General features: G+C 40.5%; 1 protein-coding gene across 4 annotated transcripts; it reads right to left on the reverse strand.

The window, feature by feature from the left end:
- Positions 1-633: 633 nt before the first annotated feature.
- On the reverse strand, positions 634-18,632 carry THAP6 (THAP domain containing 6). 4 transcript variants are annotated; one of them, XM_062198670.1, is made up of 5 exons: positions 18,560-18,632; positions 17,664-17,766; positions 16,312-16,519; positions 9,573-9,698; positions 634-3,271 (listed from the first exon to the last, which is right to left on the reverse strand). In XM_062198670.1, the coding sequence occupies exons 2-5, from the start codon at positions 17,741-17,743 to the stop codon at positions 3,017-3,019; spliced, it is 669 nt and encodes a 222-aa protein (XP_062054654.1). In that variant the 5' UTR covers positions 17,744-17,766; positions 18,560-18,632; the 3' UTR covers positions 634-3,016. The 4 variants fall into 4 exon arrangements, with proteins under 4 accessions (XP_062054654.1, XP_062054653.1, XP_062054656.1 ...); XM_062198669.1 differs by lacking the exon at positions 18,560-18,632 and adding an exon at positions 18,149-18,336; XM_062198672.1 differs by lacking the exon at positions 18,560-18,632 and adding an exon at positions 18,134-18,336.
- Between the last annotated feature and the right edge of the window lie 43 nt (positions 18,633-18,675).

Below are 18,675 nucleotides of genomic sequence, written 5' to 3' on the forward strand. Positions count from 1 at the left end.
TTCATATTAGAGACAAGGATCAGAAGCAAGTTACATCTGCATGGAACACGTACAGTCTTGCCCCAGGCTATGTGAATGCTTTTGTTCCTGCTATATTGAAATAGACCTAAACCAGAAAATTGCTTAATTCTTTTATCAGGGAATTACATTAATCCAATGGGATGAGCAAATTGGAGACCCTTTTAAGGCACATGTGCTCCAGAGTAGAAAAAAAAATCTATAATAAATTCAGAAGCCTGTAACATTATTACATTTTGGGGGCAGGAAAGTCCACTGATCTAATCTGCTAGGACATCATCCCCTCTACAGTCAAAAACAAATCGCTGCAACTTCTAGCACGAAGGAAGTACAATGCTTGACTGGCCTCTTTGGGTTCTGGAGTCAGCGTCCTTAACACCTAGGAACAGTGCTATCCCCGATACACTGGTGCCAGTTTTGAGTGAGGCCCAAAGCAGGAAAGCGCTCCATGGCCAGGTCATGATTGGGGGGAGCCCAGCGCCACTCAGGACATCCAATCAAGCAGACACCATGTCAGAGTGGTTTGTGGACAGAAAAGATGCCAAAGAAATGACAGCAAAATCTCATTTTTCTCTACAAATTTTATTGACAAACTGAATGTATAAAAACCACATAGACATCTCACTGGAGAACATACTTTATTTTTCAAATAAATAATGGATTTTTCAACCCTCAATTATTTCTCTAATAATTCTATCTTTATTAAAACTAAACATATAATACATCTCATCTTTTCTCAAGTTAAAGACAATGGTATAATTGTAATTATCTTTAGCAACCAAAGTCTGTTTCCAGAAATTTAAACTTGACATGGAGAAAAATGCCACGTCAAGTCCTTCGTACCTGATTTGGTGCTGAGGTTGAACTGGTATACTGGTGTGTTCCAGGATCCAGAGGCTGTTCCAAGCTTTAAAGCAAACTAGAACCCTTAGGCAGCCTTAGCTGCCTGAAGAACTTGTGGGTGGGGGATGTCTCGGTGTTGCTTTGTGCAGGACAGCTCTTCCCTGGGCTGGGCTGGAATCGCTGGGAACGGAGGGCTGAGGTATATATTGTGTACGTGTTTGGGGTGGTAGGTGGCGAGGATCCTGTTTTGTATGCTAGATTTCTACTGGAACCATTTCCTCCCAAGAATAAAGAACAAAGGGGCAGCTCCAGGTCCTTCATGGTACCACATTTGCTCACAGTTACCTAATCCTCACTGATCTTAGGGACGGTGACGGAAGTCCAGTGATGTGAACACAGGCAGCCAAAGAGCTTGTGCAGGTGATGGAAGCAGATCCAGGACCTCCCTCTTGGAAAGCCCCTCCAGGCTGGATTTATTCTAAGCAGCCAGCAGAACGCTAGAATCAAGATACTGTATTGGGACACATCCTGCTACTTTCTGTCTTCTAGTGTCTTTTTAAAATTTATATGCTCACAAATAGAGTGAGGGAAAAAGTACATCTCCAAAGTATCTCCATAATACTTAAGATCACACCCAAACTTGTTACCAGAGTGGCTGCTATGGTTTCAAAATTAAATAACTAAAGTAAATAATGGGTAGCTAAGGAAAGGCTTGGTTTTCTTTTTTTAAATAGTAAAAATGTAAAGCATAATGCTTCTCTCTCGTAAGTGGGTAAAAATCCCATTTAGAGGGAAGGTTTAGAATCCCACATAAAAACATAACATACAATAAAACAGAAAATTCTTAAGTACAAAAAAGTTCAAGTGACTGTATCCTTACCAATATCAATGTAACACAAAAAAAAATTACAATGAGCAAATCAGCACAAAATGTGATTCATACTACAATGAAACAACCGATACTCAAACTCTAACCATGATAGCGTGAACTTCTAAATGAGGCTCACCTATGTATATATGCGTTTCAAAACAGAGTGTGGCTTTAGCTAGTTTTTATTCTAGTCCAGAGTATTTATGACAGTTTTGGTTGTTTTTAGTAAGAAATTAGGAGAAGAGCTAAATTTCTGATACTTGGATCAAACAGAAAATAGCTAAGTTAATTTTTTGTATATTCTTTAAGAAGCTATTTTAAACTAGCTGTTTCACTTATTTCTCTAAATAAAAGCCCTTGGTCAATAATCTATACTCTCCTCAATAAAGAAAACATTTTAATCTCTCAAATTCCTTAAACTAGAACAGCCACAACTATTAAAATCTTAATGGTTTCATCTATGTTTTGTGTTTTTTAAAAATGTCAGCAAAATTACTTTCTATAAAATACAAAGCAGCATTAAGATTATTCAGCTAATACTGGTATTCAAAAATACCTTTATGAAGATATACCTTTATGGTGAAATAACAGTCATAAAGCAAAATGCCCAGACCTTTCAGAGTAACTAGCCACTGTAAAATAAGACAGTTTGTTTTAAAAGCTATATTGGTTTACATCAAAGTGCTCTTAGTAACGAGGAATGATGTCCTGTATTGAAAGACTGACAACTCATGGCTCTTAACGATTTTCAAGCCAACAGATCTTCACCAGGTGTAATTCTCAGTTCAGTATTATGGGAAGCCTTATAAAAAGACCCTTTAATGTTATTGGCAACTAAAGCACCTTGGATTGGATCCAAGATGGATATATGCTATAAATGAACTGTGCTTCCTAAGTAAAATTCACCATGCCATAAAGTGTATGATACTCTGTTCCTCAGAAGCCACAAGTCTTGTGCAGAAGAAACAGGTAGTTCCTGTTTCTAAGATCATGTGCTGATCTTAGTCTTGCACAATTTTCTTCAGATTTTAACATCTTACAACAGTGACCTAGCACTAGTTCAGGCCTATAAAAACATAATTGTCACAAGTCACACAAAACCATGATAACTACCACATATGCTTGCACATTTTCAAAAAAAGTCTTTGGATAACAACTATAACACAGTATGCTTCAGAGGCAAAAGAAGCACTTTTAAATGATGGATATATTTAGTGATGGAAATGACAAGTATTTTCTAAAAAGTTGTACCAATGCCAATTTCAGGTAGAACAGAATATTATTTCATGAAATATAATCTCTCTCTATGCTCTCCTGACAACACTCCCAACAGAAGGCATTCAGTCTATTTGCTGTTTCTTGGCTTATCAGACATTCATCCTTTAATTCCCTGATTGTCTTCATCAGTGATTTTTGGAAATGTTTTTCTCGTTCTAAAACATTCCGGAGACTTTCCTTGGTATCTTCCAGCTCGCTGATCACATGATCTAATTTATGCTTAAGTTTCTTTGGACTGTCCATTACACTGTAGCTATGTTCCTAAAAACATAGACATTAAGTTATTAAATCACACAGGTAAGAAGTTAGATAAAAGCTTGTAATTAAGTCTTAGATGTTTATTTATAATACTTAGAGATCTTTGAGTTGGTGCTGTTTAGAGGTTTAAAGAACATAGGAAAAGTGGAAGCAATATTTATGGTGTGTAGGGCTTCTCTCCTTTTTTTAAGGCTAGGCACATGTGAGGAGTAGAGAACATTACTGATGGCAATCACTTTTCATCCTGGGATAGATATCTGCTATGAACATGATGGTGGCACTGACTACACAGCTTTCTTTCCTTAAGGGAGGGGCCTGTAAGTAACAAACACACTTACATTGTTAACTTTTAACTGAGTTACTTAATTTTGATGAGTACTTCACTTTATAAGGGATGACAGAAAAAGAACACTAGTCCTGGTCCTAAAACTGAGATTTATAGGACTCTGGTCTTGGATTTTTAGAGATAATTTAATTTTTTCAACATTTATTAAGATTATATGTAAGTTTGCCTTGTATATTTTCTTTATTTGAAAATCAGGAAGATAACACTGGCATATTTTACAGAGGTACTGTAAAATAGTTTTGTAAAGCTACTGATGTTAAAATCAGTGAAGAGGACTTTTGCTGCCAGCCAAGATGAAGTAACAGACTGGATGGACTCCTACCTCCAAGAACCAATATATGGCCAGAAGATGTAAAAATAGTTTTGAAGATAATGGGTACTGTGCAAGGAAGTCAGTTATTGTGGAACACTGGGAAATAAAGAAGTGAGCCTAAGACTGCTGCAGCCTACTATCTTGAGAGTTTCTAGGCCTCAGTGCAAGGCGGGGAGACCCAGGCAAAGCTTGGGAATCCAAACTGAAGAAACAGTGCGAAATTTCCAGAGAAACTAAGCTGCCTACAAACCATCAGACAAAGTACTAGAAAGAGGTGAACAGAAAACTGGACATCTTCCACGGCTCCTCGAGTATTCCATGAGTAAGATCAGTGCATGCATGTGTGGAAACTACTCAAGGTTGAAGAAAGAAAACCAGAAGAGATTAGCAGAGTTCTGTGCTCACCAGGACAGGCATTATTCCCACTGGTTAGATTAGGAAACTTCTACATTTTTGGAGCATTGAGTAGAGTCTTCCTTCAATAGTGGACAGCAAATAGCCCTACTTTGAGCACGTTCTAGACCTGCCCAACAAAGCAAAATCTCAAAGGAAACTGTTTCTAAATAACTATCCCAGAGCAATTCTCAAGAAAACAGGACAGAAATATACTAGAATCTAGCAAACTGAAAACAATGTGTGGCTTTCAAAATTTATTAGGTTGGGCCAATGCTGTGGTATAGCTGGCTAAGCTTTTGTCTGCAGTTCTGGAATCCCATACGGCTGCTGGTTCAAGTCCTGGCTGCTCCTCTTCCAACCTTGCTCTCTGCTATGGCCTGGGAAAGCAGTAAGAGATGGTCCAAGTGCTTGGGCCCCCACACCCACGTGGGAGACCCAGAAAAAGCTCAGCCCAGCTACGGCCGTTGCAGCCATTTGGAGAGTGAACCAGCAGACAGAAGACCTTTCTCTCTCTCTGCCTCTAAGTCCGCCTTTCAAATAAATAAACTAATTAAAAAATTTTTATCAGGCATGCAGCTAAGCATGGAAAAATCCACCATAACAGAGATAAATCAATCAATGAAAAAAAAAAAAAAAGTCAGGACTTGATACAACTGTTAGAATTAGCAGGCAAAAAGAATTGTTATTAAAACCATATTCTATATATTCAAAAAGGTAGAGGTGTGGAAGACAGTAAAAGATGCAAATAGAACAACTAGAGATGAAAACTACAATGTGTGAAGTGAAACATATAGAGAATAGCAGATTAGACATTTCAGAAGAAAAGACTACTGAGTGTGAAGAAATACCAATAGGAACTATCCAGAACTGACCAAAGATAAAAGGGGGACAGAAAGAACAAAAGCATCAGCAAGCTGTGGTAAACTTCAGATAGCCTCAACACATATGGTTAAGAGTCCCCAAAGGATTTGGCCTGGTCCAGCCCTGGCCATTGCAGCCATTGGGGAGTAAATCAGCCAATGGAGAGCTCTCTCCCTCTCAAATTAACATATAAATCTTAAAAAAAAAAAAAAAAGATGAACAAGTACTCAGAAATTCAGTTAGAATAAAGAAGACCTGAAAAACATTATCAAACAACGTGATCTACTGACATTTATAGAACATTCTAGGTATCATCAGCAAAATGGATATTTTTTGCAGATATACAGAATACATTTACTGAGATAGATTATTCATTGTAAGTCTCAATACATTTAAAAGGATTCAAGCTACAATATGTATATCCTGTTACCACAAAAGAATGAAATTAGAAATTAATAATAGAGATCTAGAAAATCCTCCAATATTTGGAAACTACACAACATATTTCTAAGCTACTCATAAGTTGAGGAACAAATTAAAATGGAATTTGAAGTATTTTGAACTGAATGAAAATGAAAATATACTTAATTAGTAGAATGCTATTGAAAGAAAACTTTGGAAGAAATTACACTAAATGTTTATAGTAGAAAGGAAGAAACCTCAAAAAATGGCTTCAGCTTCTCTACTGGGTAACTAGAAAAACATGAACTAATTTTATTGAAATAGACAGAAAAAAAGAAATAATAGTGAGTGGAAATCGATGAAGTAAGAAACAAACAAAAATGAAAACTGGGGCAGGTGTTGTGATGTGGTGTGTAAAGCTGCAGCCTGTGATGCCAGCCATATGGGTGCCAGTTCATGTCCGGCTGCTCCATTTCCAATCTGGCTCTCTGCCAATAGCCTGAGGAAAGCAGCAGAAAATGGCCCCAAGTGCTTGGGCCTCTCCGCCCAACTGGAAGACCCAGATGGAGGGTCTTGGCTCCTGGCTTTGGGCTGGAGGAGTGCTGGCTATTGTGGCCATCTGGGGGAGTGAACCAGTGGATGGAAGATTTCTCTTTCTCTCTCTCTCCCTCTCTCTGTAACTCTTTAAAATAAATAGATAAATATTTTTTTAACAAAAGGAAATCAACGAAAGCTAATTCTTTGACAAAATCAATAAAATTGATAAATCTTGACGAATAATTAGCAATAAAAGAGGACAGAAATAAATTATCAATGTCAGACTGAATGCTATAACTACAGATTCTGCTGATAATAAAAGGATGAATAAGGAAATGTTATAAACAACTTTAAGATAATAAATATGGCAACTGTGATGAAATGAATGAATTCTCTGGAAAATAGAAGCTATCAAAATTTTTTCTCCCACCGGCGCCGTGACTCAACAGGCTAATCCTCCGCCTTGAGGCGCTGGCACACCGGGTTCTAGTCCCGGTTGGGGTGCCAGATTCTGTCCTGGTTGCCCCTCTTCCAGGCCAGCTCTCTGCTGTGGCCTGGGAGTGCAGTGGAGGATGGCCCAAGTCCTTGGGCCCTGCACCCGCATGGGAGACCAGGAGGAACCACCTGGCTCCTGGCTTCGGATCAGCATGGTGTGCTGGCCGCAGCATGCCGGCCGCAGCGGCCATTAGAAGGTGAACCAATGGCAAAGGAAGACCTTTCTCTCTCTCTCACTGTCCACTATGCCTGTAAAAAAAAAAAAAAAAATTTTTTTTTTCTCACAGAGAAACTGTAGCTTCAGATAGCTTCAATGGAAATTTCTCTCAAATACATACAGAAGAAATAACACTAATTCTACATAAATTCTTCCAGAAAGTTGAAGAAGTTGATAATATTTTCAGCTCATTGTTTCTTTTTTTTTTTTTTTTTTTTGGTTAAGATTTATTTTATTTATTTGAAAGACAGAGTTACAGAGCGAGGTAGAGCCAGAGAGAGAGAGAGAGAGAGAGGTCTTCCATCTGCTGGCCCACTCCCCAAATTACCGCAATGGCCAGAGCTGAGCTGATCTGGAGCCAGGAGCCAGAAGCCTGTTCTGGGCCTCCCATGTGGGTGCAGGGGCCAAAGGACCTGAGCCATCCTCCACTGCTTTCCCAGGCCATAGCAGAGAGCTGGATAGTAAGTGGAACATCTGGGATCCGAACTGGCGCCCCCATATGGAATGCCGGCGCTGCAGGCTGTGGCTTTAACCCACTGCGCCACAGCGCTGACCCCTCAGCTCTTTATTTCAATCAGCATTATTCTGGATTTGAAAGTAGACAAAGATGTTACAAAGGAAAACCAAAAACCTACAGGGCAAATATCCCTCTTGAACATAAAAAGAAAGATTAAACAACAATTTAACAAATCTACTCCAATATTATATAAAAGGGTTGACACATAATGAGGAATAGGTTTTACTCCAGGAACAAAAGGTTTGTTTAACATCTAAAAATTGCTGTAACAAAAAAGAAAAATCATAGAAATCATAGGCTCTCTCTCTTTTTTTTTTTTTCTGACAGGCAGAGTTAGACAGTGAGTGAGAGAGAGAGAGAGAGAGACAGACAGACAGACAGAGAGAAAGGTCTCCCTTTTCCGTTGGTTCACCCCCCAAGTGGCTGCTATGGCTGGCATGCTGCGCCCATCTGAAGCCAGGAGCCAGGTGCTTCCTCCTGGTCTCCCATGTGGGTGCAAGGCCCAAGCAATTGGGCCATCATCCACTGCACTCCCGGGCCACAGCAGAGATCTGCACTGGAAGAGGAGCAACTGGGACAGAACCGGTGCCACAACCAGGACTAGAACCTGGGGTACCGGTGCTGCCGGCAGAGGATTAGCCTAGTGAGCCGCGGCGCCAGCCAAAGCATAGGCTCTTTCTCTTCATATATATATAAAGCACTTGACAAAACAGTAATTTCTGATTAAAACACTCAGCATACTAGGAACAGAAGGACACTAGCTCAGTCTGATAAAGGCCTGTCTGAAAAGCCTAACATTATATTTAGTGGCACAAAACTGAATGCCTTCCCTAATATCAGGAGAAAGTCATTAAGATTGGTTCTCAGTAATTCTATTTAGCATAGTCCTGGAAGTTCCAACAGTACAATAAAGCAAGAAAATGAAGAATTAAAACTGTCTTCAATCATAGAAAACATGCTTATCTATGTAAAAAATCTGATAACCTCTACAAAAATAGCTGCTATAAAATGTGTATAGCAAGTTTCTTGTATATAACAGCAATACCGAAAATCAATTATATTTCCATATGTCAACAATAAACAAAATAATACCAATCATAATAGCTTCCAAACATAAAATACATAAACCTGCTGAAGAAGTGAAAGATCTGTGCACACTGAAAACTAAAAATACCGCTGAGAGAAATTAAAGGCCTCTGTAAATGGAAATATACTCATAATTAATTCATGAGTTGACAGACTTAGTATTATTAAGATGTCAGTTCTTCCCAATTGGATCTGTACATTCAACAGAACATAGTTTAAATACAATTACTTTTTGGCAGAAATTTACAAAGTGATTCCAAAAACACATAAAAATGCAAAGAACCTAATAGACAAAACAACTCTGAAAAAAAAAATTGGAGGACTAAAACTGCTTGATTTTAAGAATTATTATAAAGCTACAGTAATCAAGATAGTGAAACAGATCTGGATCCCAGGCCTGCCTCTAACATGAAAAGGAAGTGAGCTGGAAAAATAAATGCAAGCTTGAAGACTCTGTATGTGTATGAATGATCTTTAAGAAAACCTAAAGACACAGTTTTTTTTTTTTTTTTGACAGGCAGAGTGGACAGTGAGAGAGAGAGAAAGGTCTTCCTTTTGCCGTTGGTTCACCCTCCCATGGCTGCCGCGGCTGATCAGCACCGCGCTGATCCGAAGCCAGGAGCCAGGTGCTTCTGGTCTCCCATGGGGTGCAGGGCCCAAGGACTTGGGCCATCCTCCACTGCCTTCCCGGGCCATAGCAGAGAGCTAGTCTGGAAGAGGGGCAACCGGGGACAGAATCCAGTGCCCCGACTGGGACTAGAACCCGGTGTGCTGGCGACGCAGGCAGAGGATTAGCCTATTGAGCCGCGGTGCTGGCCTTATCTTTTATTAGATATTCTCACACAGGAAATAGAGTGCTTAAAGGGAGAAATTATTTTCTTGGTAGAAATATTCTTGCAAGTGCATCTTTCATACTAAATAGTATATAAACAAAAGATTAACTATTGCATGCATATAAATTACAATGATCATGGGAGGCAATATTACTTGTGGATTGTATATATTGAAAAAAAAAAATCTCAAACACTAACCCTTACAAGGTTTTGTCTAATATTCTGAAAAGTCTAATACTAATGAACAGGACACATTTATCTTAAGAGTATCAACATTAGCTCAGTAGGCAATTTTACTTACACAAATGAACTGGGAGTGGAATTCTTCAATACATGAGGAAGCACCAACAAGCTTGTGATTGTGGTTTGTGACTGGAATGGTTTTAAGGGTGAAATTTTTTCTACAGTGAATATTTTCTCTTTTCTCCTGTGAAGAACAATTAATAAACAATCAATGAGATACTGTTCATCATTAAATTTTTATTCCTTAACTTTGTTTAGTGAAAATATCATGTTTCTTTTCATAAAAATTGCTTTTAAAAAACAGTAGATTCCATTCAGATTACTTATTAAAATTCATCTGGAAACACAAATTTTCCAAAAAAGAAGAGTCCTAATGAGGGGAGGATATGAGGATATATCCTACTAGCAATTAAAAATGTGTTACACAGTAATAACGGTTAATACTTTCTTAGCACTAAATAGAAAAAAATTCCAGGAAAAGATAGTCATGCACAAGACTCTTTTCAACACAAGAGAAAATCTAGAACTGATTAAAACCTGAATTTCAAAAAATGAAAAATAGGGGCTGGCACTGTGGCATTGTTTAGCAAATATTAAAAACACAACTTATACCAAGGATTAGGGCTGATATGAACAGCTAGTAGATCATACAGCTTTCTGGTAAGTCTTTGGGAGATCTGTATTACAAGCAATTTAGAAATGTGCATGCTTTTTGATAGAATTTTATTTCCAGGAATTTAAAGTGGAAGGATATGTATAAAGATCTGCTATAATAATGTTCATTTTTGGTATCAGCATTGTGGCACAGTGGGTAAAGTTGCCACCTATGATGCCAGCATCTCACACGCATGCCATTTTTGTGTCCCAGCTGTTGCATTTCTAATCCAGCTCCTGCTAATGGCCTCAGAAAAGCAGTGGAGGATGGCCCAAGTGTTTGGGTTCTTGCCATCCATGTGGGAGACCCAAATGAAAGTTCTAGTTCCTGGCTTTGGCCTGGCCTAGCCCTGGTCGTTGTGGCCATCTGAGGAGTTATCAGCAGATACATGCTCTCTCTCCTTCCCATAAATAAATAAATAAATAAATCTTTTAAAAAGACGTTCATTTTAGTGCAGTTTAAAATCCTGAAAGGTGATAATCTACCATTGATTGCAAAATTGAGAACATTTTTCTTTTACAGGGTCAACTGCTGTACTCCTATAATCATTAAAAATATTCTTTAGAACTGGGAGTGGGCATTTAACCTAGCAGTTAAGCCACTCATGTCCCACATCAGAGTGCCTGTATGTACTTCCTGGTTCTGGCTCCTGACTCTTGTGTCCCACTGATGCAGACCCTGGGAGGCAGTGGTGATGGCTCAAGTAACTGGGTTCCTGTAACCCATGTGGGAGACTCAGATTGTGTTTCTGGCTCTTGGCTCTGGCTTTGGCCCTGGCCAATACAGGCATTTTGGGAGTGAACCAATAGAAGAGAGTTCACTGTCTGGGAAAACAGAACAACAACAAAAACAAAACAAAAAAACAAGAAAAAAAAAAGTTTAATAAAACTGACTCTGTCAAGTCCTGCTGAAGTTGTGAACCCAGAGAAACTTTTATGTATGACAGGACTTCAATGGTTTGTGAAAATGGACTGAGAAGATAAAAATGAAAAGTACAAACATTCTCAGCAAAGGCTCCATGAAGTTCAAGATACTTTTCTAAGTATTAATACAAGCCATTTAGTCCATCCCTAAAGAACTAAAGATCATGGGAATTTAACCATGCCAATGCAGCCATTTTTACATTATGATGTGAAGAAAAATCGTGCCCTTTAAGGATTTTTTAAGATGAAGAAGCAGGAGTCATAAAGAGCCAAATCCCATTAGGTGTATACCTAATGATTTCCCACCAAACTCCTGCAAAATTGTCCTAGATTGTTAACAGCAATAAGCACAAGCATTGTTATGGTTCAGGAACTCACTGGGGAAGCATTTCTCTGCTAAAACTTTGGCTAACTATCTAAAAGGCAGATGTTATCATTCTTTGGTCCTCCAGAAAGTCAACACAAAATGCTGAGTATCCCAAAAAACTGTTGCCATTGGTTTGCTTGTGTTTTGTTGTCAAGATTGTGCTGGTAACGCCACATTCTGAATCTTGTTCCAGTTCTTCAGAGAAATGCTTCAGAAACTTTATCCTATTTTGTTAAATTTCCATTGTAACCGGGTTCTAGTCCCGGTCGGGGCACCGATCCTGTCCCAGTTGCCCCTCTTCCAGGCCAGCTCTCTGCTGTGGCCAGGGAGTGCAGTGGAGGATGGCCCAAGTGCTTGGGCCCTGCACCCCATGGGAGACCAGGAGAAGCACCTGGCTCCTGCCATCAGATCAGTGTGGTGCGCCGGCCGCAGCGTGCCTACCGCGGCGGCCATTGGAGGGTGAACCAATGGCAAAAGGAAGACCTTTCTCTCTGTCTCCCTCTACTGTCCACTCTGCCTGTCAAAAATTAAAAAAAAAAAAAAATTTCCATTGTAAACTCTATTCTTGTCTATAGTTGGACAGTGCAAGTTTCAGTACCCAGGGCAGAAATATTGCTACATTTAAAAAAAAAAAAAGATTTATTTATTTATTTGAAAGGTGGATTTACAGAGAGGCAGACGCAGAGAGAGAGACAGGTCTTCCGTCTGCCGGTTCATTCCCTAAATGGCTGCAATGGGTGGAGTTGGGCCAATCTGAAGCTACAAGCCAGGAGCTTCTTCTGGAGCTTTCCCAGGCCACAGCAGGAAGCTGGACTGGAAGTGGAGCAGCCAGCTCTCAAACTGGCACTCATATTGGATGTGTGCACTGCAGATTGAGGCTTTATCCCCTATGCCACAGAGCCGACCCTTATTGCTACATTTTTTCCAGTCACAGTTGTAGAAGTGGAATCAATTGAGACGTCTATGGTGTTGGCTATGCTTCTGCTGTTAATTATTACTTTTTTAACTTTTATTTAATGAATATAAATTTCCAAAGTACAGCTTATGGATTACAATGGCTCCCCCCCCAACTTCCCTCCCACCCACAACCCTCCCCTTTCCCGTTCCCTCTCCCCTTCCATTCACATCAAGATTCATTTTCAATTCTCTTTATATACAGAAGATCAGTTTAGTATATATTAAGTAAAGATTTCAACAGTTTGCCCCCACGTCTGCTGTTAATTATTGATCCTCTTCCATTAGGGCATGAACAAGATTAATCTTTTCCTTCCAATTGATGTGGATGGTTTGCTGCTACAGGCTTTAACCTAATCTCTTCCTAAAATGAGTTACCCATTTGAAAACTGTTTCGAGGCACTGTACCTATAAACTTTGCATAAAGCATCAAGGATTTCACCATTGTTCCATCCAAGCTTCACCATAAATTGGATTTTTGTTGTTTCAATTTGAGTAGAATTCATGTTGCTCTGATAGGGGCTCTTTTCAAACTGTTGTTTTATCTTTTGTATTTCAAACTAGATCCTGCTCATACATGCTGTAAAAAGTTAGCTACTGAGTTTATTTTGGTGAAATTTTTGAAATCCATGCATAGTTTCTAAAAAATATACATTTTCTATAAACCTGTTGAAGCCCCTTATATTAATGGTGGGACTGTGAATTTGCAAGACTACTTTGGAAACCATGGCACTATCTACTCAAGCTGAACCAACAAACAAAATGTTAACACTTGTAACATTTATAATAGCCCCAAAGAGAAACCAACTCAAGTGTTCCAGAGTAGGAGGGAGAAATCATAGCTTATACAAATGAATACTACATAGCAAAGAAAGCAAATGGATTACTATCAGAGAGTAAATGGAATACCTAACATGGATGAATCCACAAAATGTAAAACTAAAGAAGCCAGGATATACATTGTAGGACTCATTTATATAATTAATAGTGACTTAAGTCAGCATAGGTTATCCTTGCAGGAGGTCGTGACTAAGAAAGAGCACTCTAGGGGGCTCTTAATGTTCTGTATCTTGGTCTGGGAGGATTTACTTGCGTGTATATGCTTTGTGAAAATTCATTATTTGTACACTTATGCTGTGCCCACTTTTCCACGTTATACTTCAATAATGTTTAGTTGAAAGACATACTGGCTTCTTTTTGAAATGTGATCTATATGGGAGGGGTGCAAGTGGGAGGGAAATTATGGGGGGGAGAAGCCATTGTAATCCATAAACTGTACTTTGGAAATTTATATTTACTAAATAAAAAAAATGGTAATAACAAAAAAAAAAAATGTGATCTATACAGATTTGCAGCACAATCTTGTGAGAACTTGTTAAAAAAGGCAGATTCCAGGACCAATCAAAATTACTGAATCAAATTTTCTACAAGTGGAGTACAGGAGTCTTTGAATAAACTCCCCAGATAATTCTTATGGAATCCAAAGCTTGAGAGCCTCCATGTGGGAAGATATTTAATGTCACAGAAAGTAATAAAGAGTGGACTTTGGAGACAAAATGCCTGCATTCAATTCAAATCTCTGATATTTAGTAAGTTGTGTGATCCTGGGGAATGCATTCTAGTTTCCTGGGCTTTGCTTTCCTCAAATGATAAAATGAAAACAGTAGTACTTTCCTCTTGTTTTTGAGGAGGAAAGTTAGTTTATATGTAAAGTGCTTGAACAGTGACTGGCACCTAGTAAGTACTGTATAAATACAAAAACAGAAAAACAAATATCTTTGTAAATATAGGTGAATTTATACACAAGCTACAAATGACTGCAGAGATATTCATGAAAGTGTTCATACTGTTATCTCTGGTTATGTGATATTCTGAATTTTGCTTTTATCACCTTATTTCCTATAATGAAAAATTCCTTTGTTATGAACAGTTGTTTTTGAAAGTTCGTAATGTGATTTAGTTGACTATGCTTTTCTGAACATCTTCTAAACATTACAGCTAGAGGACACCTTGCTAGTAGGAAACAAAATCTTTAGAGCAAATTGCACATGAAATTATACATTTATTAAATAGAAGAAAGTGAGGCAGTCTCTACTTGGTCACTCAGGCACTGTGACAGCACCAAGTACAGGAAGTGCCCGAGTCTGCACAGGACCAAGCACAATTCTGTACTACTTCCCTTGCTTCCAGCTATAAGGAAGGAGAGACCTTTCCATGGAGGCTCAGTACTATATTAGGAACCCACAGGCTTTTCCTGCATTTCCCACACTGGAATCAATCAATCAGTCAATAGTTTCTAGAGGCAAGTACACTTTCAGGTATATAAAGTCAAGAGATACTGAGGGTGAGGTAGTCAACCCATGGAACTATCACTGAGAAAAAACAAATAATTCAACTAGATTGTACTTATTTAACTCTCTCACTAAGTTTTCTTTTTTAGCCTTTTCTCTCCTTTCTTTCTCCTATTAATCTCTTTTGATTTTCTCCCTTTTGGTCCTACTTAGGCTTTAAGTTTGCTTGTATGTAGCTCTTAGAAGTTAGTGGCTCTCTGGCCGGCGCCGCGGCTCACTAGGCTAATCCTCCGCCTTGCAGCGCAGGCACACCGGGTTCTAGTCCTGGTCGGGGCACTGATCCTGTCCCGGTTGCCCCTCTTCCAGGCCAGCTCTCTGCTGTGGCCAGGGAGTGCAGTGGAGGATGGCCCAAAGTCCTTGGGCCCTGCACCCCATGGGAGACCAGGATAAGCACCTGGCTCCTGCCATCGGATCAGCGCGGTGTGCCGGCGTCTGCGTGCCTACCGCGGCGGCCATTGGAGGGTGAACCAACGGCAAAAGGAAGACCTTTCTCTCTGTCTCTCTCTCACTGTCCACTCTGCCTGTCAAAAAATAAAAAAAAAAAAAAAAAAAAAAAGAAGTTAGTGGCTCTGCTTCTGACTTACGCACCAGTGTGAAGACTGTCAACTCAGAAAGTTCAATCTCATATTAATCTTTATTAAATTTTTTTTTTTATTTGAACGGTACACAGGTAGAGCTCTCACCTGCTGGTATATTCCCCAAATGCCTGCAGGGGCTGGGGTAGGGCTGCAGCCAAAAGCTGGGAACTCAATCAGGCCTCCCATGTGGGTGGCAAGGACCTAACTATTTTAGCTACCATCTGCTGCTTTCTAAGGTCTGAATTAGCAGGATGCTGAAATAGGAGCTGGAGTCAAGAATCAAAGCAGGGCTGGCGCTGTGGCTCACTAGGCTAATCCTCCACCTGTGGCACTGGTACCCTGGGTTCTAGTCCCGGTTGCTCCTCTTCCAGTCTAGCTCTCTGCTGTGGCCCGGGAAGGCAGTGGAGGATGGCCCAGGTGTTTGGGCCCTGCACCCGCATGGGAGACCAGGAGGAAGCACCTGGCTCCTGGCTTCGGATGGGCCCAGCGCACCAGCCATGGCAGCCATTTGGGGGGTGAACCAATGGAAGGAAGACCTTTCTCTGTCTCTCTCTTGCTGTCTAACTCTGCCTGTCAAAAAAAACAAAAAACCAAAAAACAAAAAAGAATCAAACCTAAGAACTCTGATATATGGTATGGGCTTGGTAATTAGCATCTTAACCACTAGGACAAATGCCCACCCATAATCTCCATTTTTTAGTCACAAATCTTGAATTATGCCAACTCCTATAGTCAACATTAACTTCATCAAACTTTAGTAATGTACAAATATTTCAGTGGCTACTTATAAAATACTTCTTTCTACTTAAGACATTTAAAAAGTTTAAGGTACAACCTACAAATTAAACAACCGGAAGAATGGATTTCAGATGAACAGTAAACAATAAAAATGTTAGCAAGAGTGGTGAAGGTTCTTTAACAGCACCCAAAAAGTGAGTAATGATGGTAAGCAGAACCTCATAAACAAACCTTTAAGTGATATGAAGAATCAAAGATAGATGGTATGACTCCAGGTTTCAACTTAATATTTGGAGTACTTCTATCAAAATCTGACTTCTTAAAGTGCCTTGAGCATAACACATCTCCTTTTTTAGGTTCCCAAATGCCTGCAGCATTCACATCAAGTCTTTTCATTGCCAATACCCATTTTCTTTTGATGCTTTCATCTGTGGGGAATCTAGAAAAGAATATTAAAAATTAAACAGTACGGATATACTTGAATTCAATCTGTCTTATATAACTGGCTAAGGCTGAATTAATTCCTTCACTAGTTTGTTACCACTCTTGGGAACTGAAATATTCAGGGAACTATGATTTATGTTTTCATAAATCTCAATTTTAATGTTCAGATTTTCTGCCAATTATGCTGTAGACTGTAGCCCTCATTTCAATTCTTTGCCTAAGGAAGAAAAATTTCAATGGATATTTAGCACTTTATATTAAGATCCATAGTTGAAAGGTTTTTCTTAATCCATAAGTGATAAAGAATGTCTCTTAGTCTTTTCCTATCTGAAGTGATTTCCAGATTTTTCTCTCTGGTGAATAGGGATCCTTGTACTTTCATTTTTCTGTGGCACAAGAAAATTGCTTAGTCCAGCATTTAATACACAGCAGGTCTACAAATGCCTGGTGACTGAGAAGTTGCAGAGTTTGGAGTTCTGGGGATCAGAGCTATTTTGAGAGATCTGGATGCCAATAAATTTCTAAATTTTCCAATTTAGTTCAGATCTTTTTTGGAATATGGTAGGGTACATGTGGGTAGCAAATCTCTAGCAGATAGCACAGTGCCTGACACGTAAGTGGCAAAATAAATCTTCAGGAAATGAATCATTTTGAAATCTTATTGCTCATTCTTTCCTGTGGTTGTGAGGAGTATAGCTAAAACACTAAATTAGGATCATCTGGACTTACCTGTAATGCAGCTAAACAACCCTCGGTCGAACATGTAATTTATTTTCTCTACAACCTATCCTTGGTCTATTTCTAAATAGAAAAGACAGTATATATTTGAGCAAAGCAGCTTCCTTCAGATTGTCAACTACATATAAGCCACACTGAATTTCCTTGAAGGTATGTTAAAATGCAAAGTAATATTAGCAAATTGATTTGGATATATATATGTTGTTAACTAGTCTCTTGAAAACCTTGGCAGGTATCTTAAACTACATTGCAAAAGTGTAAGGTTGTCACTGTCACTTCAAGTTTAAATGGTGATTTTAAAAGCACTTGGGCACTCAAGTTCAAAACTGAATACTTCAACAGAGCGATCTTTGGCTTTCTGTCCGTCAACAACACTCTGCTACACTACGGCCGAATCTTACACGTGAAACGTCAGTCCCCTCAACTTGGAATTTGGCAAGCAGCGGGAAGCACATCCAATGGCAGAGCAACATTTCACCATGATTTTAGCAGCTCATCGAGGAACTGAAAGAACAGGAACACGCAAAGTTAGTGACTTCAGAGCAGCCTGGGAGCCTCCTCACCTCTCCCAGTACGTTCCAGGAAACATGTAATAACGCGACAAAGCCAAAGGCCAATGTTCCCTTCCAAGCCCTGCAGCTCTGCTCATCTAATGCTGCGGGGGCTTGGCGCTTTCACTAGGCGAGGGGTCTGCCTGCACTGCTGGAGCCTTGCACACGGCCAGCCCCGCGCCCCCCAAGTCCTCCTGGCGCGCTAACCGCGGCTCGCTCGGCCGCCTACCCGGACACCCGGATCCGGTCGGTGCCTGGCCCCTCGGGCCTCCCCAGGCCCCCCGCCTCTCCCTCGCACTTGGCCGTCATTCTACATTTACCCCCGCGACTCTGACCAAAGTTTTCGTCCCCACCCAGCCGGGCGCTGCGTGAGGGGGCGGTGGGGCCGTCCAGGCTTTCACTTTTCCGTCCTCACGGCTCAGCCCCGGACCGCGCCCACAGTCAACGTGAATGCGCTGAATGAATGCCTGACTCGAGAGCGAGCAGAGCCGAAGGGGACGTGAACAAGAAGCAGGTGGCGGCGCCGGCGCGCGCACTGCCCGGCTCCCGAGCTACAGGCCTGGCGGCACTCCGCCCCCTTCTCGAGGCTCCCGGCCGCCCGAGGGAGGGAGGGGCCGCCCTGTCACAGGTGCCGGCGCCCTTCCTCGAGGGCCACCTGGCGCCTGCGCTCCTCGCTCCGAAACACGCTCCAGGATCCGGGCGGGCAGCGATGCGGAGCAAAGCAGCAGCGACATAAGAGTCATTACCGTTCGCAGCGAAGACAGCGACTCCCATCGACGACAGATATTGCGTCTCCCCTCGCTTCCGCCCCGTCGCCCCGGGAACCGGAAATCGGCCTGCCCCGGGTCACGTGCCCCTCCGC

Source organism: Lepus europaeus, chromosome 8, assembly GCF_033115175.1.
Source record: "Lepus europaeus isolate LE1 chromosome 8, mLepTim1.pri, whole genome shotgun sequence".
Taxonomy (NCBI): domain Eukaryota; kingdom Metazoa; phylum Chordata; class Mammalia; order Lagomorpha; family Leporidae; genus Lepus; species Lepus europaeus.

Coding starts and splice junctions, on each gene's coding strand:
- THAP6 (XM_062198670.1), bottom strand. CDS start 17,743: ATGGTGAAATGTTGCTCTGCCATTGGATGTGCTTCCCGCTGCTTGCCA. Junction 16,520..17,663: donor AGGGGACTGACGTTTCACGT/GTAAGATTCGGC, acceptor ATTCTTTTCTAG/ATTCCCCACAGATGAAAGCA. Junction 9,699..16,311: donor ATTCTTCATATCACTTAAAG/GTTTGTTTATGA, acceptor TGTTCTTCACAG/GAGAAAAGAGAAAATATTCA.